Source organism: Entelurus aequoreus, linkage group LG14, assembly GCF_033978785.1.
Source record: "Entelurus aequoreus isolate RoL-2023_Sb linkage group LG14, RoL_Eaeq_v1.1, whole genome shotgun sequence".
NCBI classification, from domain to species: Eukaryota; Metazoa; Chordata; class Actinopteri; order Syngnathiformes; family Syngnathidae; genus Entelurus; species Entelurus aequoreus.
Window position 1 is genome coordinate 1,783,095 of NC_084744.1, and position 27,571 is coordinate 1,810,665.

Below are 27,571 nucleotides of genomic sequence, written 5' to 3' on the forward strand. Positions count from 1 at the left end.
CAACTTATGGTGAGTGCTTAGTTAGTGAAGTGGTGCTTGGTGCAGCTCAAATGACACTTTATTCGCCTGTTAGCATGCTAGCTGTTAGCCTTCTTTAAGGCAGACGAACGACTTGAAGTCACGTGACTTCATTTTATTAGTATTATATTATTATTAGTATTATATCACATATTGTTATTAGTATTATATCACATATTGTTATTAGTATTATATCACATGTTGTTATTCGTATTATATCACATATTGGTAGTATTAGTATTATATCACATGTTGTTATTAGTATTATATCACATATTGTTATTAGTATTATATCACATGTTGTTATTAGTATTATATCACATATTGTTATTAGTATTATATCACATGTTGTTATTAGTATTATATCACATATTGTTATTAGTATTATATCACATATTGTTATTAGTATTATATCACATGTTATTAGTATTATATCAAATATTGTTATTAGTATTATATCACATGTTGTTATTAGTATTATATCACATGTTGTTATTATTATTATATCACATGTTGTTATTAGTATTATATCACATATTGTTATTAGTATTATATCACATGTTGTTATTAGTATTATATCACATGTTGTTATTATTATTATATCACATGTTGTTATTAGTATTATATCACATATTGTTATTAGTATTATATCACATATTGTTATTAGTATTATATCACATGTTATTAGTATTATATCACATGTTGTTATTAGTATTATATCACATATTGTTATTAGTATTATATCACATGTTGTTATTAGTATTATATCACATGTTGTTATTAGTATTATATCACATGTTGTTATTAGTATTATATCACATATTGTTATTAGTATTATATCACATGTTGTTATTATTATATCTACATATTGTTATTAGTATTATATTATTATTAGTATTATATCACATATAATAATTATCAATCAATCAATCAATGTTTATTTATATAGCCCTAAATCACAAGTGTCTCAAAGGGCTGCACAAGCCACAACGACATCCTGGGCTCAGATCCCACATAAGGGCAAGGAAAAACTCACCCCAGTGGGACGTCGATGTGAATGACTATGAGAAACCTTGGAGAGGACCGCATATGTGGTAGTATTATATCACATATTATTATTAGTAATACTAATAATAATATGTGATAAAATACTAATAGTATGTGATATAACACTAATAACAACATGTGATATAATATTAATAACAACATGTGATATAATACTAATAACAATATGTGATATAATACTAATAACAATATGTGATATAATACCAATAACAATATGTGATATAATACTAATTTAGTATTATATTACATATTGTTATTAGTATTATATCACATGTTGTTATTAGTATTACAAGTTGTCATGTGTTGTAGAAGTGTGTTTGCTAACAAGTGAGCACATGAGGATGGGTGTGATGGAGAATAGTTGCACATATACGTGTATTTCAATCAATATACACAAGATGGCCATAGATACAGTTACAGCATCTGCGTTGCCGTGGTGATATGATGTCATCTCAGAACACCTTTGATGTTTCCCTTCATGTTTTGAGTTACTACACAAACTAACAATAACTTTGACTTCAATCTTGTTTCAGCTGCATGCTGCCGTCCACATCCTGCCATGGACTCGGAGCTGCTGATTGGTTGGCAGCTGGAGAGGGTGGGGCTCCAACAGGAAGTGCGGCGGCTGCAGGAGGAGCTGGTGGACAGTCGAGCGGAAAAAGAGGAGCTGGCATCCAGGATCCGGGCCCTCAATGAGCGTGTAAGGGTGGTAACCTTTGACCCCCCCCCACTAGGTAACCTTTGACCTTTGTGTGCGTCACAGCTGGAGCTGCCCCTCCCGCAGCATGAGGATCAGGATCAGGAGCACATGGCATGCAGGAGGCAGGCCCGCCATGCCCGGGAGAGAGAAGCTCGCCAGGCTCTGCTCCTCCACCGCCTCCAGAACAAGGTTAGCATTAGCATTAGCTCCTCCACCGCCTCCAGAACAAGGTTAGCATTAGCATTAGCTGTCCTGTCAGCTGCAGAGAGAGACAGGCTAGTGTTGTTAGTCACTACTAACTACATCCACATGTGCAGGTGTTGCAGTACAGGGATCAATGTCACAACTTGGACATTCACCTCAAACGACTCCAAGCACAGGTGTGTACTACTACTACTACACTCATTATGTCACTCTTTCATAGTACTAATAATATTAATGTAACACTTTCATAGTACTAATATGGTAATAATAATGTAACACTTTCATAGTACTAATACACTAATAATAATGTAACACTTTCATAGTACTAATACACTAATAATAATGTAACACTTTCATAGTACTAATACACTAATAGTAATGTAACACTTTCATAGTACTAATACACTAATAATAATGTAACACTTTCATAGTACTAATACACTAATAATAATGTAACACTTTCATAGTACTAATATGGTAATAATAATGTAACACTTTCATAGTACTAATACACTAATAGTAATGTAACACTTTCATAGTACTAATACACTAATAGTAATGTAACACTTTCATAGTACTAATACACTAATAGTAATGTAACACTTTCATAGTACTAATACACTAATAGTAATGTAACACTTTCATAGTACTAATACACTAATAGTAATGTAACACTTTCATAGTACTAATACACTAATAGTTATGTAACACTTTCATAGTACTAATAATATTAATGTAACACTTTCATAGTACTAATATGGTAATAATAATGTAACACTTTCATAGTACTAATACACTAATAGTAATGTAACACTTTCATAGTACTAATACACTAATAGTAATGTAACACTTTCATAGTACTAATATGGTAATAATAATGTAACACTTTCATAGTACTAATACACTAATAGTAATGTAACACTTTCATAGTACTAATACACTAATAGTAATGTAACACTTTCATAGTACTAATACACTAATAGTAATGTAACACTTTCATAGTACTAATATGGTAATAATAATGTAACACTTTCATAGTACTAATACACTAATAGTAATGTAACACTTTCATAGTACTAATATGGTAATAATAATGTAACACTTTCATAGTACTAATACACTAATAATAATGTAACACTTTCATAGTACTAATACACTAATAATAATGTGACACTTTCATAGTACTAATACACTAATAGTAATGTAACACTTTCATAGTACTAATATGGTAATAATAATGTAACACTTTCATAGTACTAATACACTAATAGTAATGTAACACTTTCATAGTACTAATACACTAATAGTAATGTAACACTTTCATAGTACTAATACACTAATAGTAATGTAACACTTTCATAGTACTAATATGGTAATAATAATGTAACACTTTCATAGTACTAATACACTAATAGTAATGTAACACTTTCATAGTACTAATACACTAATAGTAATGTAACACTTTCATAGTACTAATACACTAATAATAATGTAACACTTTCATAGTACTAATACACTAATAATAATGTGACACTTTCATAGTACTAATACACTAATAATAATGTAACACTTTCATAGTACTAATACACTAATAATAATGTGACACTTTCATAGTACTAATACACTAATAGTAATGTAACACTTTCATAGTACTAATATGGTAATAATAATGTAACACTTTCATAGTACTAATACACCTAATAATAATAATGTAACAATTTCATAGTACTAATACTAATGTAACACTTTCATAGTACTACTACATTAGTAACAATGTAACACTTTTATAATACTAATACACTAATAATAATGTAACAATTTCATAGTACTAATACTAATGTAACACTTTCATAGCACTACTACACTAGTAACAATGTAACACTTTTATAGTACTAATGTAACACTTTCATAGTACTACTACTCTGATAAATATGACATTTTCGCATTACTGCTACACTGATAACATGAAATGTTCATAGTACTAATACACTATTAATACTGTAGTACTACTACATGACTTGTTAGTATTGCTAGCACATTGATAAAGACATGTACTGTAGGTAGTACACATAGTAGTACACTTATATATCTTGATGCTGACGTGACTAATGGACTTACCATCCGTCCTTTTTACTTTTTATCAATTCCTTTTGAATTTGAAAGTCAATGTTTTTGTGTCTCAGCAAAGTTCCGGTGACCACTGTGGGCCTCTGGAGAGCGCCCTCCTCAGGCTGGAAGAGGAACAACGCAGGTAGTTGTTTCAATTAGCGTACTTACAGCAGGTGCTGAGAAGTACTGCGAGTACATCGGTGTGTTCACACTGAGAAGTACTGAGGAAAGGAATGTTGTCGCTGAAGGGGCGGGGCTAATGGATCATTGAAGAGGAGAGAAGAAGATACTCTGCATACTTACTGAAGTGTACTGGATGAAGTATTATACACAGTGTGTGAGTAAATACTGCATGTGGGCGTGTAGGTCTGCTGGCCTGGCCGAGACCAACTCCTTTCTCCGCCAGCACCTGGACCAATCAGAGCAGGTCAACCAGGCCCTGAGAGAGGACGTCTGCAAGCACACCTCCACTTGGACTGCAGCTCTGGAGGAGGCCCAGCACCAAGCATCCAACTGGCAGAGAGAACTGGAGGTGTGTGTGTGTGTGTGTTCTTGTATTTCTAGCCTTCTTGAGACATGAAGAAGGAAAAGTATCTTCCATATGAGGAGGTGTGAACAAGTGATGACATAAATCAATAACATTGCATCTAATATTGAATGTCTCATTTGTGGTGACGTCTATCAACATGAGGGTGCTCCCAAAAAGGAGGGATTTTTCACATCGGTTTTAAAAGTGCTCCCCCTCTGGTCAACATATGAAATAACAAGTGTGTGTAAGAAACTGAAATGCACCCCCTTTGGCCAAAATTAAATAAATAAATATGTATATAGAGACATACTGTAATAACTTGAAGTTAATAATAAAGATTAAAAACCAATTACAAAGAAATAATTTTAAAAAATAACTAAAAGCAGTGTTTTTCTCACAATGTGTGGACTTCTTTCTTATAGAATTGGGAACAATTTCTCACATTCTTTCTGTTTCTGTAATATTGCAGTATTTTCTTGTAAAACTATTACTTTTTTTATGTAAAATTATTACTTTTTAATGCAAAATGGTGACATTTGCCATGTGAAATCCAGACTTTTATCACAATATTGCCAACTTTTTTGTTGTTTTTTTAAAATAGCGACATTTCTGGAGTAAAATTGTGAGTTTTGTCATCATTTTGCCGAGTCAAATTCTGATTATTATTACATTATAACAATTTTCTTATAAAATTGTGACTTTTGTCGAGTAAAATGACAACTCTTTTCATAAAATTGCCAACATTTTAAGCTTTTCTTGTAAAGTTGCAACTGTTATTGAGTAAAATTCCAACTTTTATCACAATATTGCACAAATGTTAAATTCCTCTTGTAAAATTTTGACTTGCGTTGAGTAAAATGACGACTTTTATTATAATACTGCCAAAATTCTATGTTTTTTTTTTGTAAAATTGTGACCTTTTTCTTGTGAAATTCCAACTCATTTTTCACAAGAAGCTTTTTTATATGTGCATAGTATGTATATATTATTAATGTTGTAAATACACTTCTTTATATAGCTAGAAAGGCTGGTCCTAAAGAGGGAGGCATTTTTATCATGTCTCAAGAAGGTAACACATACAAGAATGTGTGTGTGTGTTCTTGTATTTCTAGCCTTCTTGAGACATGAAGAAGGAAAAGTATCTTCCATATGAGGAGGTGTGAACAAGTGATGACATAAATCAATAACATTGCATCTAATATTGAATGTCTCATTTGTGGTGACATCTATCAACATGAGGGTGCTCCCAAAAAGGAGGGATGTTTCACATCGGTTTTAAAAGTGCTCCCCCTCTGGTCAACATATGAAATAACAAGTGTGTGTCAGAAACTGAAATGCACCCCCTTTGGCCAAAATTAAATAAATAAATATGTATATAGAGACATACTGTAATAACTTGAAGTTAATAATAAAGATTAAAAACCAATTACAAAGAAATAATTTTAAAAAATAACTAAAAGCAGTGTTTTTCTCACAATGTGTGGACTTCTTTCTTATAGAATTGGGAACAATTTCTCGCATTCTTTCTGTTTCTGTAATATTGCAGTATTTTCATGTAAAACTATTACTTTTTTATGTAAAATTATTACTTTTTAATGCAAAATGGTGACATTTGCCATGTAAAATCCAGACTTTTATCACAATATTGCCAACTTTTTTGTGTTTTTTTTTAAATAGCGACATTTTTGCAGTAAAATTATGAGTTTTTGTCATCATTTTGCCGAGTCAAATTCTGATTATTATTACATTATAACAATTTTCTTATAAAATTGTGACTTTTGTCGAGTAAAATGACAACTCTTTTCATAAAATTGCCAACATTTTGAGCTTTTCTTGTAAAGTTGCAACTGTTATTGAGTAAAATTCCAACTTTTATCACAATATTGCAGAAATGTTAAATTCCTCTTGTAAAATTTTGACTTGCGTTGAGTAAAATGACGACTTTTATTATAATACTGCCAAAATTCTACGTTTTTTTTTGTAAAATTGTGACCTTTTTCTTGTGAAATTCCAACTCATTTTTCACAAGAAGCTTTTTTATATTTGCATAGTATGTATATATTATTAATGTTGTAAATACACTTCTTTATATAGCTAGAAAGGCTGGTCCTAAAGAGGGAGGCATTTTTCTCATGTCTCAAGAAGGTAACAAATACAAGAATGTGTGTGTGCGTGGTGCTGTGTGTGTGTGTGTGTGTGTGTGTGTTCTTGTATTTCTAGCCTTCTTGAGACATGAAGAAGGAAAAGTATCTTCCATATGAGGAGGTGTGAACAAGTGATGACATAAATCAATAACATTGCATCTAATATTGAATGTCTCATTTGTGGTGACATCTATCAACATGAGGGTGCTCCCAAAAAGGAGGAATTTTTCACATCGGTTTTAAAAGTGCTCCCCCTCTGGTCAACATATGAAATAACAAGTGTGTGTAAGAAACTGAAATGCACCCCCTTTGGCCAAAATTAAATAAATAAATATGTATATAGAGACATACTGTAATAACTTGAAGTTAATAATAAAGATTAAAAACCAATTACAAAGAAATAATTTTAAAAAATAACTAAAAGCAGTGTTTTTCTCACAATGTGTGGACTTCTTTCTTATAGAATTGGGAACAATTTCTCGCATTCTTTCTGTTTCTGTAATATTGCAGTATTTTCATGTAAAACTATTACTTTTTTATGTAAAATTATTACTTTTTAATGCAAAATGGTGACATTTGCCATGTAAAATCCAGACTTTTATCAGAATATTGCCAACTTTTTTGTGTTTTTTTTAAAATAGCGACATTTTTGCAGTAAAATTATGAGTTTTTGTCATCATTTTGCCGAGTCAAATTCTGATTATTATTACATTATAACAATTTTCTTATAAAATTGTGACTTTTGTCGAGTAAAATGACAACTCTTTTCATAAAATTGCCAACATTTTGAGCTTTTCTTGTAAAGTTGCAACTGTTATTGAGTAAAATTCCAACTTTTATCACAATATTGCAGAAATGTTAAATTCCTCTTGTAAAATTTTGACTTGCGTTGAGTAAAATGACGACTTTTATTATAATACTGCCAAAATTCTACGTTTTTTTTGGTAAAATTGTGACCCTTTTCTTGTGAAATTCCAACTCATTTTTCACAAGAAGCTTTTTTATATTTGCATAGTATGTATATATTATTAATGTTGTAAATACACTTCTTTATATAGCTAGAAAGGCTGGTCCTAAAGAGGGAGGCATTTTTCTCATGTCTCAAGAAGGTAACAAATACAAGAATGTGTGTGTGCGTGGTGCTCTGTGTGTGTGTGTGTGTGTGTGTGTGTGTCTTCTTGTATTTCTAGCCTTCTTGAGACATGAAGAAGGAAAAGTATCTTCCATATGAGGAGGTGTGAACAAGTGATGACATAAATCAATAACATTGCATCTAATATTGAATGTCTCATTTGTGGTGACGTCTATCAACATGAGGGTGCTCCCAAAAAGGAGGAATTTTTCACATCGGTTTTAAAAGTGCTCCCCCTCTGGTCAACATATGAAATAACAAGTGTGTGTAAGAAATTGAAATGCACCCCCTTTGGCCAAAATTAAATAAATAAATATGTATATAGAGACATACTGTAATAACTTGAAGTTAATGATAAAGATTAAAAACCAATTACAAAGAAATAATTTTAAAAAATAACTAAAAGCAGTGTTTTTCTCACAATGTGTGGACTTCTTTCTTATAGAATTGGGAACAATTTCTCACATTATTTCTGTTTCTGTAATATTGCAGTATTTCCTTGTAAAACTATTACTTTTTTATGTAAAATTATTACTTTTTAATGCAAAATGGTGACATTTGCCATGTGAAATCCAGACTTTTATCACAATATTGCCAACTTTTTTGTTGTTTTTTTAAAATAGCGACATTTTTGGAGTAAAATTGTGAGTTTTGTCATCATTTTGCCGAGTCAAATTCTGATTATTATTACATTATAATAATTTTCTTATAAAATTGTGACTTTTGTCGAGTAAAATGACAACTCTTTTCATAAAATTGCCAACATTTTGAGCTTTTCTTGTAAAGTTGCAACTGTTATTGAGTAAAATTCCAACTTTTATCACAATATTGCACAAATGTTAAATTCCTCTTGTAAAATTTTGACTTGCGTTGAGTAAAATGACGACTTTTATTATAATACTGCCAAAATTCTACATTTTTTTTGTAAAATTGTGACCTTTTTCTTGTGAAATTCCAACTCATTTTTCACAAGAAGCTTTTTTATATTTGCATAGTATGTATATATTATTAATGTTGTAAATACACTTCTTTATATAGCTAGAAAGGCTGGTCCTAAAGAGGGAGGCATTTTTCTCAGGTCTCAAGAAGGTAACAAATACAAGAATGTGTGTGTGTGTGTCCACAGAGTAGTCAACATGTTGCGTGTGTAGTGTGTGTCAGGTCACATGGCTCGGCAGCAGGCTCAGACCTTGTGTGTGTGGAGGACCACCATGGCGCTCAGACAAGACTGTCGCTCTGTCAGGACCGCCACCGACAGGTCATGTGAGGGACACTTATGTACGCACACACACTCTCACATTTCTGATGGACGTGTGTGTGTGTGTGTGTGTGTGTGTGTGTGTGTGTGTGTGTGTGTGTGTGTGTGTGTGTGTGTGTGTGTGTGTGTGTGTGTGTGTGTGTGTGTGTGTGTGTGTGTGTGTGTGTGTGTGTGTGTGTGTGTGTGTGTGTGTGTGTGTGTGTGTAGGGATCTGTTGGAGCTGAGGGCGGAGCTCTCCCGTCTGTCCTTGTCCATCCTCTCCAGCTGCGACTCCTCCTCCTTGAACCTCCTCAAACTCTCCCCCCTCCCTCCCCCGCCTTCTGACCTCCTGCCCCCAAACCCCCACCCGCTTCTCCCCCCCCTCGCCTCCTCCACTTCCACCCTCGGAACCTTCACCGTGGGCGAGCTGGAGGTGGAGCCAGAGGACAGGTATGTTCTGGTAGCACGTGTCTTCAATAGTCTCCTGCAATACACTGGAACCTCCATTCACAAATCCAATTGGTTCTTGAACAGGGCTCATAAATACTATAGTGACGCACATTTCTCCACAAGAAACAATGGAAATATGAATAATGGCTTCAAGGCTCCACAAAAGTTCATATTTTAGTGAAGGTTTGTACAAAAGCCAGAAGCAGTGAAGTTGTCACGTTGTGTAAATGGTAAATAAAAAGAGAATAAAATCCTTTTTAACTTATATTCAATTGAATAGACTGCCAAGACAAGATATTTAACGTTGGAACTGGTAAACCTTGTTATTTTTTTCAAATATTAGCTCATTTGGAATTTGATGCCTGCGACATGTTTCCAAAAAGCTGGCACAAGTGGCAAAAAAGAGTGAGAACGTTGAGGATTGCTCATCAAAGACTTCTTTGGAACATCCCACAGGTGAACAGGCTAATTGGGAACAGGTGGGTGCCATGATTGGGTATAAAAGCAGCTTCCATGAAATGCTCAGTCATTCACAAACAAGGACAGGGCGAGGGTCACCACTTTGTCAACAAATGCCTGAGCAAATTGTTGAAGAACAACATTTCTCAACAAGGAATTTAGGGATTTCACCATCTACGCTCCGTAATATCATCAAAAGGTTCAGAGAATCTGCATCACATTCTGGAAATGCTTTTGCAAAAATAAAAAAAAACATAAAAACATGTGGAATGAGGTGAAATGTAACTAGAAAAAGTTGCAATGTTGACACAAAGCTGCCATGCAGGCTGTTTTTTTCTTTTGTCTATCTTTATTTTTATGCCATTGCTCAAAAAAAAAAAATCAATGTTATAATGAATTATTGACCTATTCAAGGCTCCAATTATTTAAAATATTTCACTTTAAAAAAATGTATGTGGAAAATATTGCATGTATTGTGTGGTTGCCATATACAAATATCAACGTTTTCTTTGACAAAAGAGCATAACACAAACAAGATAATAGTTCAAACGTAAAATGGACAGATATATCTGAAGTTTATCTCGTAACTTAAAGGCCTACTGAAATGATTTTTTTTTATTTAAACGGGAATAGCAGATCCATTCTATGTGTCATACTTGATCATTTTGCGATATTGCCATATTTTTGCTGAAAGGATTTAGTAGAGAAAATCGACGATAAAGTTCGCAACTTTTGCTCGCTGATAAAAAAAAGCCTTGCCTGTAGCGGAAGTAGCGTGACGTCACAGGAGCTAGTATTCCTCACAATTCCCCGTTGTTTACAATGGAGCGAGAGAGATTCAGACTGAGAAAGTGACGATTACCCCATTAATTTGAGCGAGGATGAAAGATTCGTAGATGAGGAACGTTACAGTGAAGGACTAGAGTGCAGTGCAGGACGTATCTTTTTTCGCTCTGACCGTAACTTAGGTACAAGCTGGCTCATTGGATTCCACACTCCACTCTCTCCTTTTTTTATTGTGGATCACAGATTTGTATTTTAAACCACCTGGGATACTATATCCTCTTGAAAATGAGAGTCGAGCACGCGAAATGGACATTCACAGTGACTGAACATGTAAATACACGATTAATAATATTCAACTTTGCAAAGCTAAAAAAAATAGAAGCTAACCTAGCAACGTAGCCAACGTGATAGCATAGCAGTCTCAAATGCAGATAGAAACTAAATAAAAAAAAACCTGACTGGATGGATAGACAGAAGATCAAAAATACTATTAAACCATGAACATGTAAATACACGATTAATAATATTCAGCTTTGCGAAGCTAAAAAACATAGAAGCTAACCTAGCAACGTAGCCAACGTGATAGCATAGCAGTCTTAAATGCAGATAGAAACTAAATTAAAAAAAACCCTGACTGGATGGATCGACAGAAGATCAAAAATACTATTAAACCATGAACATGTAAATACACGATTAAAAATATTCAGCTTTTCGAAGCTAAAAAAATAGAAGCTAACCTAGCTACGTAGCCAACGTGATAGCATAGCAGTCTCAAATGCAGATAGAAACTAAATTTAAAAAAAACCTGACTGGATGGATAGACAGAAGATCAAAAATACTATTAAACCATGAACATGTAAATACACGATTAATAATATTCAGCTTTGCGAAGCTAAAAAAATAGAAGCTAACCTAGCTACGTAGCCAACATGATAGCATAGCAGTCTCAAATGCAGATAGAAACTAAATTAAAAAAAAACCCTGACTGGATGGATAGACATAAGATCAAAAATACTATTAAACCATGAACATGTAAATACACGATTAATAATATTCAGCTTTGCGAAGCTAAAAAACATAGAAGCTAACCTAGCAACGTAGCCAACGTGATAGCATAGCAGTCTCAAATGCAGATAGAAACTAAATTTAAAAAAAACCCTGACTGGATGGATAGACAGAAGATCAAAAATACTATTAAACCATGAACATGTAAATACACGATTAATAATATTCAGCTTTGCGAAGCTAAAAAAAATAGAAGCTAACCTAGCAACGTAGCCAACGTGATAGCATCAGTCTCAAATGCAGATAGAAACTAAATTTTAAAAAAAACCCTGACTGGATGGATAGACAGAAGATCAAAAATACTATTAAACCATGAACATGTAAATACACGATTAATAATATTCAGCTTTTCGAAGCTAAAAAAAATAGAAGCTAACCTAGCAACGTAGCCAACGTGATAGCATAGCAGTCTCAAATGCAGATAGAAACTAAATTTAAAAAAACCCTGACTGGATGGATAGACAGAAGATCAAAAATACTATTAAACCATGAACATGTAAATACACGATTAATAATATTCAGCTTTGCGAAGCTAAAAAAAAATAGAAGCTAACCTAGCAACGTGGCCAACGTGATAGCATCAGTCTCAAATGCAGATAGAAACTAAATTAAAAAAAAACCTGACTGGATGGATAGACAGAAGATCGAAAATACTATTAAACCATGAACATGTAAATACACGATTAATAATATTCAGCTTTTCGAAGCTAAAAAAATAGAAGCTAACCTAGCAACGTAGCCAACGTGATAGCACAGCAGTCTCAAATGCAGATAGAAACTAAATTTAAAAAAACCCTGACTGGATGGATAGACAGAAGATCAAAAATACTATTAAACCATGAACATGTAAATACACGATTAATAATATTCAGCTTTGCGAAGCTAAAAAAATAGAAGCTAACCTAGCAACGTAGCCAACGTGATAGCATCAGTCTCAAATGCAGATAGAAACTAAATTAAAAAAAAACCTGACTGGATGGATAGACAGAAGATCAAAAATACTATTAAACCATGAACATGTAAATACACGATTAATAATATTCAGCTTTTCGAAGCTAAAAAAAAATAGAAGCTAACCTAGCTACGTAGCCAACGTGATAGCATAGCAGTCTCAAATGCAGATAGAAACTAAATTTAAAAAAACCCTGACTGGATGGATAGACAGAAGATCAAAAATACTATTAAACCATGAACATGTAAATACACGATTAATAATATTCAGCTTTGCGAAGCTAAAAAAATAGAAGCTAACCTAGCAACGTAGCCAACGTGATAGCATCAGTCTCAAATGCAGATAGAAACTAAATTAAAAAAAAACCTGACTGGATGGATAGACAGAAGATCAAAAATACTATTAAACCATGTACATGTAACTACACGGTTAAAAATCCTCAGCCTGGTAAGGCTTAACTATGCTGTTGCTAACGACACTAAGGCTAATTTAGCAACTTCGCAACCGGACCTCACAGAACTATGTACTCTCTCCTTTTTCTATTGTGGATCATGGATTTGTATTTTAAACCACCTCAGATACTATATCCTCTTGAAAATGAGAGTCGAGCACGCGAAATGGACATTTAAAGTGACTTTTATCTCCAGGACAATACATCGGTGACACACTTAGCTACTGAGCTAACGTGCTAGCATCGTTCCCAAATGAAGATAGAAACAAAATAAATAAACCCCTGACTGGAAGGATAGACAGAAGATCAACAATACTATTAAACCATGTACATGTAACTACACGGTTAATAATTCTCAGCCTGGTAAGGCTTAAAAATGCTGTTGCTAACGACGCTAAGGCTAATTTAGCAACTTAGCAACCGGACCTCACAGAACTATGATAAAAACATTAGCGCTCCACCTACGCCAGCCAGCCCTCATCTTCCCATCAACAGCCGTGCTCACCTGCGTTCCAGCGATCGACGGCGCGACGAAGGACTTCATCCGTGGGTTTGGCGGCAAGCATCGGCTAGGCGTAGTAAGTAGTCCTTGTTGTGTTGCTGTAAGTATTGTACTTAGCCGCTAAGACACCGATCGATCCCACCTACAACGTTCTTCTTTGCAGCCTCCATTGTTCATTAAACAAATTGCAAAAGATTCACCAACACAGATGTCCAGAATACTGTGGAATTTTGTCGAAGAAAACAGAGCTTTGTGTATTGTGTCCAATAGGGCCCAAACACTTCCGTGGATTTTGTGACGTCACGCACATAAATCATATCCAAAGGAGTTTTTCAACCGGAAGTGTGGCGGGAAATTTAAAATGTCACTTTATAAGTTAACCCGGCCGTATTGGCATGTGTTGCAATGTTAAGATGTCATCATTGATATATAAACTATCAGACTGCGTGGTCGCTAGTAGTGGCTTTCAGTAGGCCTTTCAATGTTGAAAGTAAAAACAACTAATAAAAATGTATCAGTTTATGAGTGGGGAACCTTTTGGATCCCAAATATATTTAATGGGATTTTATTCATCTTTTCACTGTGATTACTCAAAAGTAATAATAAATTAAAATCAATGCTGTCCTGCATTATTGATCTTTTTAAGGCTCGAATTACTTCACATCAAACATTGCTTTCTGAATGTTTTGGGCAGTGGGGGAAATACTGCATATTTCACTTTTATTATAAGAAACAAAGTTGTCTTTGACAAGAAAGGCTTTTTTTTTTTTTAACTTAATATCAACCTGAAGTTGATATACTGTAGAGATTTACTGTAAGCGTTAAATAAATTTAAAAAAAAATAATTTAACTTTTTTTTTAACAAGTTTTAACATTTTAATAATTGAGACCCTTTATGGTCTCCGGGAGCCCTAAAGGTAAAAAAATATAAATAAATAAAAAAATCCATATATTTTGTTATGGTTTTGAAAATGAAAAATATCAACTTGGCCCCCGCATGCTTTAATTTTCCCGTGTGCGGCTCTCAGTGAATAAAGTTTGGACACCCCTGACGTAAATAAAAGTCCGCTCGTAGCGTAGCCAAAAGGAGCGCCACTATTCCGCTCATAAAATCCCATAAATAACCAATCAAAAAGCGCCAACAATACTCCATTTACATTTAGTAAAGCTAATTTAGTAACGCTCCGCCGCTCCCAGTCTGTGGAACGCTCTCCCTGACCACATGAGGGCACCACAGACTGTGGATGCTTTTAAAAAAGGCTTAAAAACCTTTCTTTTAAAAAAAAATAGATATATGTGTGCTAGTTCTAGCTATTGAGCTGTTCTAGTTTTTTTTTTTTTTTTACTATTTCTTTTACTTGTTGGGGGCAGCTATTTGTGGTTTTAGCGTTGTTGTTTTGTTTTTTAAATGTACTGTAGCACTTTGAGGTTGTTTGCTCAATGTAACGTGCTTTTACAAATAAAATCTATTATTATTATTAGTGACTTGAATATTGACAAGTAAATAAATAATTATAAATGATAAATGGGTTATACTTGTATAGCGCTTTTCTACCTTCAAGGTACTCAAAGCGCTTTTGACAGTATTTCCACATTCACCCATTCACACACTGATGGCGGGAGCTGCCATGCAAGGCGCTAACCAGCAGCCATCAGGAGCAAGGGTGAAGTGTCTTGCCCAAGGACACAACGGACGTGACTAGGATGGTAGAAGGTGGGGATTGAACCCCAGTAACCAGCAACCCTCTGATTGCTGACACGGCCACTCTACCAACTTCGCCACGCCGCCCCAGTATTAGTGATATTGTTATTATAAGTGCCAACACAGACAAAGTATTTATAGCAATGCCGTGATTCACCTTCAGTCGCTGTGGTCACTCCCGTGTCTCCCTTTGTTTACATCATCAAGTGGTCTGCTGTTTCCTTGCTTCCCTGCATGATCATAAATCATGTATCTCACTTGGACAGTAGAAGGCTGAGGAGGTAATCCGACAAGGTGGTACACTTTGACCGCCGTATTTAGTGGATAATGATAACGTTTAAGTTACATGTGTTTCTAAGGATGAAAGTAAGTCCATAAAATGAGAATTGAAACTTGTACTGATAAGACATGATGATGATGTCTCCTCAGCATGCTGGAGCACAGCCAACCAGACACAAGCCTGGAAAGTGTGACAAAGGCCATCATCAAGCTGGTGAGTGGCAGTCAACACACACACACACACAAATATACAGTATACACACACACAAATATACAGTATATATATTAGGGCTGTGAATCTTTAGGCACCATTTGATTCCATTCTTGGGGATAAAGATTTGATTCAGAATCGATTCTTGATTCTGAATCAATACTATTTGTAATAACATTGGTTGCCAGTTCTTTGATATACTACATTGCCAAAAGTATTTGGCCACCTGCCTTTACTCACATATAACCTTGACGTGCCATCCCATGGTATTGTCCAAAATGTTTTGGTATCCTGGAGCATTCAAAGTTCCTTTCACTGGAACTAAGGGGCCAAGCCCAACTCATGAAAAACAAACCCACACCATAATTCCTCCTCCACCAAATCTCACACTGGGCACAATGCAGTCTGAAATGTAGCCTTCTCCTGGCAACCACCAAACCCAGACTGGTCCATCAGATTGCCAGATGGAAAAGTGTGATTCATCAGTCCAGAGAATCCAATCCAATCCAATCCACTTTATTTATATAGCAAATTTACACAACAAGAATGTTTCCAAAGTGCTGCACAGCCATGTTAAAAACAATATTAAAAACAATATTATGCTACACCAATGACTGAATAAAAACAAAGAATAAATGAATAGAAAACCAACACAGAGACAATATAAAAAATAAATATAATTAAAAGCGATTTTTAAAGGGTAAAACCAATTAAAACAGTAAAATAGATATCAAAATGTATTTAAAAAAATAAAAATAAAAAAAAAGAGAAGGCATCTCTACTGCTCTAGAGTCCAGTGGTGATGTCCTTTACACCACTGCATCCGACGCTTTGCATTAGACTTGGTGATGTATGGCTTAGATGCAGCTGCTCGGCCATGGAAAGCCATTCCATGAAGCTCTCTGCGTACTGTACGTGGGCTAATTGGAAGGTCACATGAAGTTTGGAGCTGTGTAGCAAGTGACTGTGCAGAAAGTCTTTGCACTATGCTGACCTCTCTGTCAGTTTACCTGGCCTACCACTTGGTGGCTGAGTTGCTGTTGTTCCCAAACTCTTCACATTTCTTAGAATAAAGTTGACTTTGGAATATTGTGGAGCGAGGAAATTTCAGGACTGGATTTGTTGCACAGGTGGCATCCTGTGACAGTTCCACGCTGGAAATCACTGAGAGCGGCCCATTCTTTCACACATGTTTGTAGAAACTTGATTTGATACACCGGGCCAAGTGATTAGGACACCTGGGGCCGTATTTATCAAGCGTCTTAGAGTGCCATTTTACACTTAAATCCTGAGAATTTGCGAAATGTAGTCCTACTCTCAAACTTAAGAATAAAAGCTATTTATCAACTTTCTTAAGTCTAAGAATCACTCCTACTCTCCACGATATTTAAGAGACCTTCAGAGGTGTCTTAAGTGGTTAGGAGTTGCCAGCAGGGGATGGCACTGAGGCGAGAGATACGTGTGCGAACGTTCAGGGAGCGGAACGATGTCCTGGCTTTGTTTGATGACGAGCAGCTGATCAAACGGTATCGTTTAGACAGAGCGGGTATTATTTTTGTCACAGATTTAATACTTTTCGATTCCTTGTTGATTTCTGCATGTGTCTGCAGTGGGCTAGTATATATAGAGCCACCCACACCAGTTTCAAATGAGTTGCCTAATTAATGAATTGGAAAGAAAATGTTATGACAGTAGCGTATGTGTGAGGTGAGTGACGTCAGTGAGTGTGTGGGCGAGAGAAGAGAGGGAGAGGGAGCGGTAGCGTGAGTGCGGGCGGGGACTAGTTTGTTTTGTATTATTTTGTAGTTTATTGTCAAAATATACACTCCCATTGTCCACTTAAATATTTCCAAGATATTTCTTTATTCTTAGACAAGGGATTCCCTTCCGTAATTGGTCATTTCTATGGACACAGAAATGACGTCACCTAAAATTGCGTTTACGGCACATAGTAATGTCGTAATTCAGCTCTGAGTGTGACACTTAAGATTCAGTCCTACACTTCGCTGAAAGTGTGAGTAAGACGCTTGATAACTAACTTTTAAGTGCAGCTTTCAGCCAAGAATTTATTTACTCTTAAGTCAACTCTTAGCAGACTTCTTAGGAGTCATTCTAAGAAGCTTGATAAGTACGGCCCCTGATTCTCATCATTTGGATGGGTGGCCAAATACTTTTGGCAATATAATGTATGTGTGTGGGGTTGTTCTGATACCAATAATTTGATATTGGTACCAAAATGTATATTTATACTTTTCAAAATAAAGGGAACTACGAAAAATGTCAACATTGGCTTTATTTTAACGGAAAATCTTACAATACAATAAACATATGTTTCCTATTGCACTCAAAGAACAATTTTAGAAGGTTAAAATATAAATTAAAAGGCGTTAAACACATTTTTATCCATGTTATAATTGTATCATTCATTTCTGCCATATTACTTTGTTTATAATGTTTGTGTTGCTTTCATGTGCACATTCCAATTCTACTTGGTGTCAATGAAACAGTGTTTGTACCTACAATAATCCTTCTTCTACAAAGGAAGTCATTTTAAATGTGTTTGTGGGTTGTTTTTTTAAATAAAATGTGGTTAATGGATTTCAGTATTAGTGCTTTTTGAAAATGTTGAGAACATTTAAAAATAACACAATAATAATGACAACCGTGATCATTTTGGTCACTATAACCGTGGTAACAAATGTTCAAACCATGACATGCCTGGGTGTGTGTGTGTGTGTGTGTGTGTGTGTATGTGTGTATGTGTGTGTGTGTGTGTGTGTGTGTGTGTGTGTGTGTGTGTGTGTGTGTGTGTGTGTGTGTGTGTGTGTGTGTGTGTGTGTGTGTGTGTGTGTGTGTGTGTGTGTGTGTGTGTGTGTGTGTGTGTGAAGATTAAAAAACAATTACAAACAGAAATTTCAGCAAAAAAACCTAAAAGCAGTCTTTTTCTCACAATGTGTGGACTTCTTTCTTATAGAATTGGGGACAATTTCTCATATTCTTTCTGTTTCTGTAATATTGCAATATTTTCTTGTAAAATTATTACTTTTTTATGTAAAATTGTTACTTTTTAATGCAAAATGGTGACATTTGTCATGTAAAATTCAGACTTTTATCACAATATTGCCAATTTTTTTGTTGTTCTTGTAAAATAGTGACATTTTTTGAGTAAAGTTGTGATTTTTGTCATCATTTTGCCAAGTAAATATCTGGGGCCGTACTTATCAAGCTTCTTAGAATGACTCCTAAGAAGTCTGCTAAGAGTTGACTTAAGAGTAAATAAATTCTTCGCTGAAAGCTGCACTTAAAAGTTAGTTATCAAGCGTCTTACTCACACTTTCAGCGAAGTGTAGGACTGAATCTTAAGTGTCACACTCAGAGCTGAATTACGACATTACTATGTGCCGTAAACCCAATTTTAGGTGACGTCATTTCTGTGTCCATAGAAATGACCAATCACGGAAGGGAATCCCTTGTCTAAGAATAAATACATATCTTGGAAATATTTAAATGGACAATGGGAGTGTATATTTTGACAATAAACTACAAAATAATACAAAACAAACTAGTCCCCGCCGGCACTCACGCTACCGCTCCCTCTCTTCTCTCGCCCACACACTCACTGACGTCACTCACCTCATGGCCACACACATACGCTACTCTCATAATCAAAACATGGTCCCTTCCTAACAGGTATTTACTTACCAACAAAGTCAAAGAGATATCTTTTAAAATCATTCCTGGTTATTACCCTGTAAAGACTGTGATGGTTAGATACAAGAAGGACATTGATGTTACCTGCACCTTATGTAACATGCATCCAGAGACTGTTTACCAGCTGTTTTGGACTTGTGAAAGCACTCGATCACTATGGCAGGGCATCTGTCGCTTCATCCTGGACAATATTCTTGACAAATTTGTGCTTTGTTTTAAAGATGTGATATTTGGTTTTACACTATATGAACAAAAATTTGAAAAGGAATTTTACCTTTGCAACCTCATTATACTATTGGCTAAGTTTTATATTCATAAATGTAAGTTTCTCAATACCCGACCTGTCTTTTGTACCTTTAAAAAAGAGTTAGAACTGTACATTAAGACACTCTCTACCTCTAGCAACCAGAAAGCTGTGAAGACGATTATGCTGTGTTCCAAATTTGAGTTGTTTACTGAAATTGAGTGAGCCTATGGCTTTGCACTTTATTTATATTATATATATGTTTTTTTGCATTCTATTTTAGTTACTTTGAATTTATAACCCCCTGGCGCTGCTTTGTATTCTTTTTGTACTGTTTTGTACTACTTTTGTACTTATTTGATTGTTGAAATGTTGAAATGTATAAATAAAACTTTAAAAAAACAACAACAAAAAACGCTACTCTCATAACATTTTCTTTCCAATTCATTAATTAGGCAACTAATTTGAAACTGGTGTGGGTGGCTCTATATATACTAGTCCACTGCAGCCACATGCAGAAATCAACAAGGAATCGAAAAGTATTAAATCTGTGACAAAAATAATACCCGCTCTGTCTAAACGATACCGTTTGATCAGCTGCTCGTCATCAAACAAATCCAGGACATCGTTCCGCTCCCTGAACGTTCGCGCACGTCTCTCTCGCCTCAGTGCCATCCCCTGCTGGCAACTCCTAACCACTTAAGACACCTCTGAAGGTCTCTTAAATATCGTGGAGAGTAGGAGTGATTCTTAGACTTAAGAACGTTGATAAAAAGCTTTTATTCTTAAGTTTGAGAGTAGGACTAAATTTCACAAATTCTCAGGACTTAAGTGTAAAATGGCACTCTAAGAAGCTTGATAAGTACGGCCCCTGATAGTATATATCTGTATCATGAATCAATTTAAGTGGACCCCGACTTAAACAAGTTGATAAACTTATTTGGGTGTTACCATTTAGTGGTCAATTGTACGGAATATGTACTTCACTGTGCAACCTACTAATAAAAGTCTCAATCAATCAATCCGGATAATAATAATAATAATAGATTTTATTTGTAAAAGCACTTTGCATTGAGCAAACAACCTCAAAGTGCTACAGTGCATTTAAAAAACAAAAACAACGCTAGAACCACAAATAGCTGTCCCCAACAAGTAAAATTAATAGTAAAAAATGTGTTTTTAAATAAAAACTAGAACAGCCTAAAAGCTACAACTAGCACACATATATCTAAAAAAAGGCCTTTTTAAAAAGAAGGGTTTTTAAGCCTTTTTTAAAAGCATCCACAGTCTGTGGTGCCCTCAGGTGGTCAGGGAGAGCGTTCCACAGACTGGCACTGTATTAGAAGAATTGTGTTCTGAATGGGATGGGAGGTGATGCCCACCTCTATTTATTGTTTTAGGCCCAACAGGGGAAATGTTGTTGCACTTGTTCTGAATACACCTTTGTCGACAGAAAGAAAATGAATCATTTGACAGTCTTTTCACACGAGGATGACCCAATTCAGTGAAATTCTGCCGCTTCTCCTTCTTTGTTGCTTTCAGTCTCGGGTGTTGAACAGCGCCGCCCCCCCACACTCTGTGCACGGCACCTCCTCCCTGTTGTCCGTCCTGTCCGACACTGAGAGCGCCCTCCATTGGAGGCACCAGGAAGCGCAGGTGAGTGCGTTCAAGGTCAGAGGTCGCAGACATGCGAGTGAGTAACGTGTCTGTTAGAGGGCGGAGCTTACTGTGCGACGGCTGACCGAGGAGAAGACCTTGCTGCAGACACGGCTGAAACTGCTGGAGGACGACAACCAGCATCTTCACAAAAATGCACTGGCGCTCACGCACCAACTGAACAGGTGTGCAGCTGTCAATCAAACTAAGCCTGTTTCCATGTTCATGGTGTGTGTTTACAGAGACCAGGAGGCCACACCTACACAAGGACTGGAGAGCCAGCTTCACCAGAAGGGAGAGGTGGAGCTTCATAGCAAGGAAGGAGTGGTTCACAGCAAGGAGGCGGAGTTTCAGAAAAGAGAGGAGGTCCTCTGTCAAAGAGAGGTGGAGCTTCACAGCAAGGAAGGTGAGATGCAAAGCCAGGAGGCGGAGCTACAGAAGAGAGAGGCGGCGCTTCGCAGCAAGGAAGGTGAGATGCAAAGCAAGGAGGCGGAGCTACAGAAGAGAGAGGCGGAGCTTCGCAGCGAGGAAGAGGAGACTCAAAGCAAGGAGGCGGAGCTACAGAAAAGAGAGGAGGTGGAGCATGGTAGCGAGGAAGAGGAGAAACAACGCAAGGAGGCGGAGCTACGGAAGAGGGAGAAGGTCCTCCGTCAAAAAGAGGTGGAGCTTCACAGCAAGGCAGAGGAGACCCAATACAAGGAGGCGGAGCTACAGAAAAGAGAGGAGGTCCTCCTTCAAAGAGAGGTGGAGTTTGGCAGCGAGGAAGAGGAGACGCAAAGCAAAGAGGCGGAGCTACAGAAAAGAGAGGAGGTGGAGCGTGGTAGCGAGGAAGAGGAGAAACAACGCAAGGAGGCGGAGCTACGGAAGAGGGAGAAGGTCCTCCGTCAAGGAGAGGTGGAGCTCCGCAGCAAGGTAAAGGAGACACAATGCAAGGAGGCGGAGCTACGGAAGAGAGAGGCGGTCCTCTGTCAAGGAGAGGCGGAGCTTCGCAGCAAGGAGGAAGAGGTTCAAAGCGAGAAGGCGGAGCTAAATAAGAGGGAGGAGGTCCTCCTTCGAAGAGAGGTGGAGTTTGGCAGCGAGGAAGAAGAGACGCAAAGCAAGGAGGCGGAGCTACCGAGCAGAGATGAGGTGGAGCGTAGTGGCAAGGAAGTGGAGATACAACGCAGGGAGGCGGAGCTACGGAGGAGGGAGAAGGTCCTCCGTCAAGGAGAGGTGGAGCTTCACGGAAAGGAAGAAGGGATGCAACAAAAGGAGGCGGATCTACAGAGGAAAGTGGAGGTCCTCCGTCAAGGAGAGGTGGAGCTTCACAGCAAGGTAAGGGAGACCCAATACAAGGAGGCGGAGCTACAGAAAAGAGAGGAGGTCCTCCTTCAAAGAGAGGTGGAGTTTTGCAGCGAGGAAGAAGAGACGCAAAGCAAGGAGGCGGAGCTACGGAGCAGATATGAGGTGGAGCGTGGTGGCAAGGAAGAGGAGAAACAACGCAAGGAGGCGGAGCTACGCAGGAGGGAGAAGGTCCTCCGTCAAGGAGAGGTGGATCTTCACAGCAAGGTAAAGGAGACACAATGCAAGGAGGCGGAGCTACAGAAGAGAGAGGCGGTCCTCTGTCAAGGAGAGGCGGAGCTTCGCAGCAAGGAAGAAGAGTTGCTACATAAGGAGGCGGAGCTACAGACGAAAGAGGAGGTCCTCTGTCAAGCACAGGTGAAGCTTGGCTGCACGGAGGAAGAGGTTGAGAGAAAAGAGGCGGAGCTACAGAAGCGCGAGGAGGTCCTTTTTCAAGGACAAGTGGAGCTTGGCTGCAAAGAGGAAGAGGTGGAGAACAAGGAGCGGACATTACAGAAAAGGGTGGAGGTCCTTTGTCATGAGGAGATGCAGCTCCGTAATCAGAAGGACCAGGTGGAGAGCAAGAATGAATCAGAGCTTGACAGCAAGAAGAAAGAAGTCCAGAGAAAAGAGGCGGAGCTACAGAAGAGAGAGGAGCTTCTCGGTCAAGGAGAGTTAGAACTTTCCGGGAAGAAGGAAGAAGTCCAGGGAAAAGAGGCGGAGCTACAGAAGAGAGAGGAGCTGCTCTTTCAAGGAGAGTTACAACTTTACGAGAAGAAGGAAGAAATCCGGGGAAAGGAGGCGGAGCTACAGAAGAGAGAGGCGGTCCTCTGTCAAGAAGAGTTAGAACTTTGCCAGAAGAAGGAAGAGGTCCAGGGAATGGAGGCGGAGCTACAGAAGAGCGAGGAGCTGCTCTATCAAGGAGAGTTAGAACTTTGCCAGAAGAAGGAAGAAGTCCAGGGAAAGGAGGCGGAGCTAACGGGGAGAGAGGTGGTCCTCTGTCAAGAAGAGTTACAGCTCTGCGGGAAGAAGAAAGAAGTCCAGGGAAAGGAGGTGGAGCTACAGAAGAGAGAGGAGGACCTCTGTCAAGGAGAGTTAGAACTTTGCAGGAAGAAGGAAGAGCTCCAGAGCAAGGAGATCAAGTTGCAGGAGTTGGAGGATGAGCTGCATGGAAAAGAGGAGGAGGTGAAAGGGAAGGAAGCAGGGCTACAAAAGTTGAGGGAAGCGCTGTCTCAAGAAGAGGCGGAGCTTAGCCGCAGGGAAAGGAATATGCAAATCAGGGAGGAGGCGCTACAAGAAGGGAAGAATGAGCTTCACAGAACAACGGTGAACCTGCAGGGCAAGGAGGAGCAAGTGAAGGAAGGAGAGCAGGAGGTAGAGAAGAGGTAGGAGAAGCATCAGTTGTCATGTGACCGCAGTCAAGTCACTAATTGTTTGTGGACTTTTTCAGACTTAATGCTGAGCTGCTGGAGAAAGACGACATCATCAGCGACCTGAAGGTGAGCTTCAGTGTCTCTCATTATGTCCGCCGCACTGACACGCTGTCCTCCAGGGGGCGTTGGACAGCCAACTGCGGGCCAGGGTGAGGGCAGAAGAGGAAGCGGCCGACGTCAGAGACGCTCTGCTGAAGGTACTTTTCAACAACACCCGTGAGCTAACAAGGTTACTCCAGAACGTCGTCGTCTCCCCTCAGCGCTCCTCTCAGCACGCCTCGGTGTTGGAGGAGCTGAAGCAAGCACAGAAGGAGCTCCAGCTGGCGGCGGAGGACATCGCCAGGATGGAGCGTGTGCACAAGGAGCAGCAGATGGAGAGCAGCAGGCTCCAGGAGGTGCAGGCTGCTTTGCAAAGGCAAGAAGAGCTGCAGGAGGAGCAGGCGCAGGAGCTCAGGTAAGCCGAGAGACCTGCTCGAGGAACAGCGGAGACACAAAACTGTTTTGTTTTGTCAGGTCTCGCTCAGCATCCCTGCTGGAGCAGCTTCAGGAGCTCCAAACGCAGCTGCGCCAGGCCCAGGAGGAGCGCTCTCACCTGAGCGCGCACCTGCACACGCTGCAGGAGGCCAAAGACGCACTGGGCGGTCAGTACTCCTCTTTTCTTCTCCTTCACTGCATCCAGCAGAGGACTGAAGCCTTGTGTGCCCTCTGCAGGCGAGGTGCAATGTCTGAGGGAGGAGCTGCACCAGGCGGAGATGAGGGCCAGCAGAATGGAGGAAGAGGAGAAGAAGAGGATGGCATTAAAGGAGGAGGCTGACTTGGTACAGGAAGGAGGACGCCAACATGAGATGCTCCATTCAGGCATATTGTCATTAGAGGAGGAGCAGATGAGGGCTGTCAGAGAGGGAGAGGAACATGTGCAAGAATGCCCGCTGGAGGAGGAGGACAAAAGCAAGCTGGAAGAAAAGGAGGCCAGAATGGAGCAGCTGGAACTCCTGCTGACAAAAACACAATCCCTGGAGGAAGAAGTGAACCAATGGAAGGAAAAGGCCAAGCAGATCTCCTTAATGCTGGAGGAGCGGGAAAGGGAGGTGCAGCATCTGAAGAGCACGTCGACTGAGATGGAGAGGGAGAAGAAAGAACAGGAGGAACATGCGCGAGAATACCTGAGCTCGGAACAGCTAGAGGAGGAAACGAGCAATCTGGAAGAAAAGGAGGTCAGAATGGAGCAGCTGGAAGTCCTGCTGAGAAAAACACAATCCCTGCAGGAAGAAGTGACCCAATGGAAGGAAAAGGCCAAGCAGGTCTCCTGCATGCTGGAGGAGCGGGAAAGGGAGGTGCAGCATCTCAAGAGCACCTTGGTAAAGATGGAGGACGAGGAGGACAGGATGAGAGAAGTGCAGAGGAGAAGTGACAAAGAGCGGAAGCAGCTGGAAGTCCAATGTGAGAACATCCAGAAAGAGATGGAGGAGAAGAAGAAAAGACTGTGGGAGGTGGAGAGGAGGCTGGAGCATGAAGACTTGTTGGACAAGGAGGTCCATACAGCTGAGGAGGAATGTGTTCCAAGAGAGGAGGAGCTGCAGCAGACTTTGGCGAGGGAGGAACAGAAAGTACAAGATAAGCTGCGGAGGGCCGAGGAGGAGGTGAAGGCTCTTAGAGAGGATTTGGAAAGGGAAGGGAGAAGGAGAGAGGAGGCACATCAGGAACTGAGAGGAGCACAACATATGGTGGAGGTGATGGAGCTCAACCTGAAAGCCCTGGAAAAGGAGGTACCGTTTGTCTTTTATGGCATTAGACACAAATACAACAACTCCTCAAGTCAAATCACAGCAGTATTATTCATCAATAGAAGAAACTTAGATTTATATTGTGCTCATTCATCTAACTCAGGGGGCGGCAACCCAAAATGTTGAAAGAGCCATATTGGACCAAAAATACAAAAACAAATCTGTCTGGAGCCGCAAAAAATTAAAAGCCATATTACATACAGATAGTGTGTCGTGAGATATAAATTGAATTAAGATGACTTAAAGGAAGCTAAATTACCTCAAATATAGCTACAAATAAGGCATAATGATGCAATATGTACATATACTATATGTACATATTGCAAGCTAATCGATGCTAACATGCTATTTAGGCTATCTATATGTCATATAGATAGCCTAAATAGCATGTTAGCATCAATTAGCTTGCAGTCATGCAGTGACCAAATATGTCTGATTAGCACTCCACACAAGTCAATAACATCAACAAAACTCACCTTTGTGCATTTATGCACAACGTTAAAAGTGTGGTGGACAAAATGAGACAGAAAAAGAAGTGGCATAAAACACGTCCTAGAAAGTCGGAGAAAGTTATACATGTAAACAAACTAAGGTGAGTTCAAGGACCGCCAAAATGAGTAGGACAAAACGGCGCTCGCCAAATACTGGAATCAGTGAAGCATGTTTAATATAAACAGTGTGCTTTATAACAATTAGGGAGGTTTGTGTCATGTTTGTCCTTCTACAGTAACCATATTAAAACAAAAAATTTTTTTTTTTCCCCTCATCTTTTTCCATTTTTCATACATTTTTGAAAACCTCCAGAGAGCCACTAGGGCAGCGCTAAGCCGCGGGTTGCCGACCCTGATCTAACTCATAACAACTGATGTACACACCACACAGGTGTGACTACAATGTGCTCATTCATCTAACTCATAACAACTGATGTACACACCACACAGGTCTGACTACAATGTGCTCATTCCTATAACTCATAACAACTGATGTACACACCACACAGGTCTGCCTACAATGTGCTCATTCCTATAACTCATAACAACTGATGTACACACCACACAGGTGTGACTACAATGTGCTCATTCATATAACTCATAACAACTGATGTACACACCACACAGGTGTGACTACAATGTGCTCATTCATATAACTCATAACAACTGATGTACACACCACACAGGTGTGACTACAATGTGCTCATTCATATAACTCATAACAACTGATGTACACACCACACAGGTGTGACTACAATGTGCTCATTCATATAACTCATAACAACTGATGTACACACCACACAGGTGTGACTACTATGTGCTCATTCATATAACTCATAACAACTGATGTACACACCACACAGGTGTGACTACAATGTGCTCATTCATATAACTCATAACAACTGATGTACACACCACACAGGTGTGACTACAATGT

General features: G+C 38.4%; 1 protein-coding gene across 4 annotated transcripts in view; it reads left to right on the plus strand.

Moving 5' to 3' along the window:
- Positions 1 to 27,571, plus strand: part of si:dkey-230p4.1 (trichohyalin) — a 40,420-nt gene that overhangs the window by 128 nt on the left and 12,721 nt on the right. Inside the window, exons 1-17 of one of the 4 annotated variants that reach the window (XM_062068740.1) lie at positions 1 to 9; positions 1,617 to 1,783; positions 1,847 to 1,972; positions 2,101 to 2,163; positions 4,171 to 4,238; positions 4,463 to 4,628; positions 9,028 to 9,164; positions 9,367 to 9,588; positions 15,935 to 15,998; positions 21,493 to 21,606; positions 21,664 to 21,791; positions 21,849 to 24,311; positions 24,377 to 24,425; positions 24,479 to 24,556; positions 24,620 to 24,813; positions 24,873 to 25,000; positions 25,071 to 26,125. The exon at positions 1 to 9 is cut by the window's left edge and continues 128 nt beyond it. In XM_062068740.1, coding sequence (XP_061924724.1) covers positions 1,643 to 1,783; positions 1,847 to 1,972; positions 2,101 to 2,163; positions 4,171 to 4,238; positions 4,463 to 4,628; positions 9,028 to 9,164; positions 9,367 to 9,588; positions 15,935 to 15,998; positions 21,493 to 21,606; positions 21,664 to 21,791; positions 21,849 to 24,311; positions 24,377 to 24,425; positions 24,479 to 24,556; positions 24,620 to 24,813; positions 24,873 to 25,000; positions 25,071 to 26,125 — 5,196 coding nt within the window. In that variant the 5' untranslated portion in view covers positions 1 to 9; positions 1,617 to 1,642. Of the gene's footprint in view, positions 10 to 1,616; positions 1,784 to 1,846; positions 1,973 to 2,100; positions 2,164 to 4,170; positions 4,239 to 4,462; positions 4,629 to 9,027; positions 9,165 to 9,366; positions 9,589 to 15,934; positions 15,999 to 21,492; positions 21,607 to 21,663; positions 21,792 to 21,848; positions 24,312 to 24,376; positions 24,426 to 24,478; positions 24,557 to 24,619; positions 24,814 to 24,872; positions 25,001 to 25,070; positions 26,126 to 27,571 lie in introns of those variants that run through there. The other 3 variants (XM_062068743.1, XM_062068742.1, XM_062068741.1) reach the window with 3 other exon arrangements.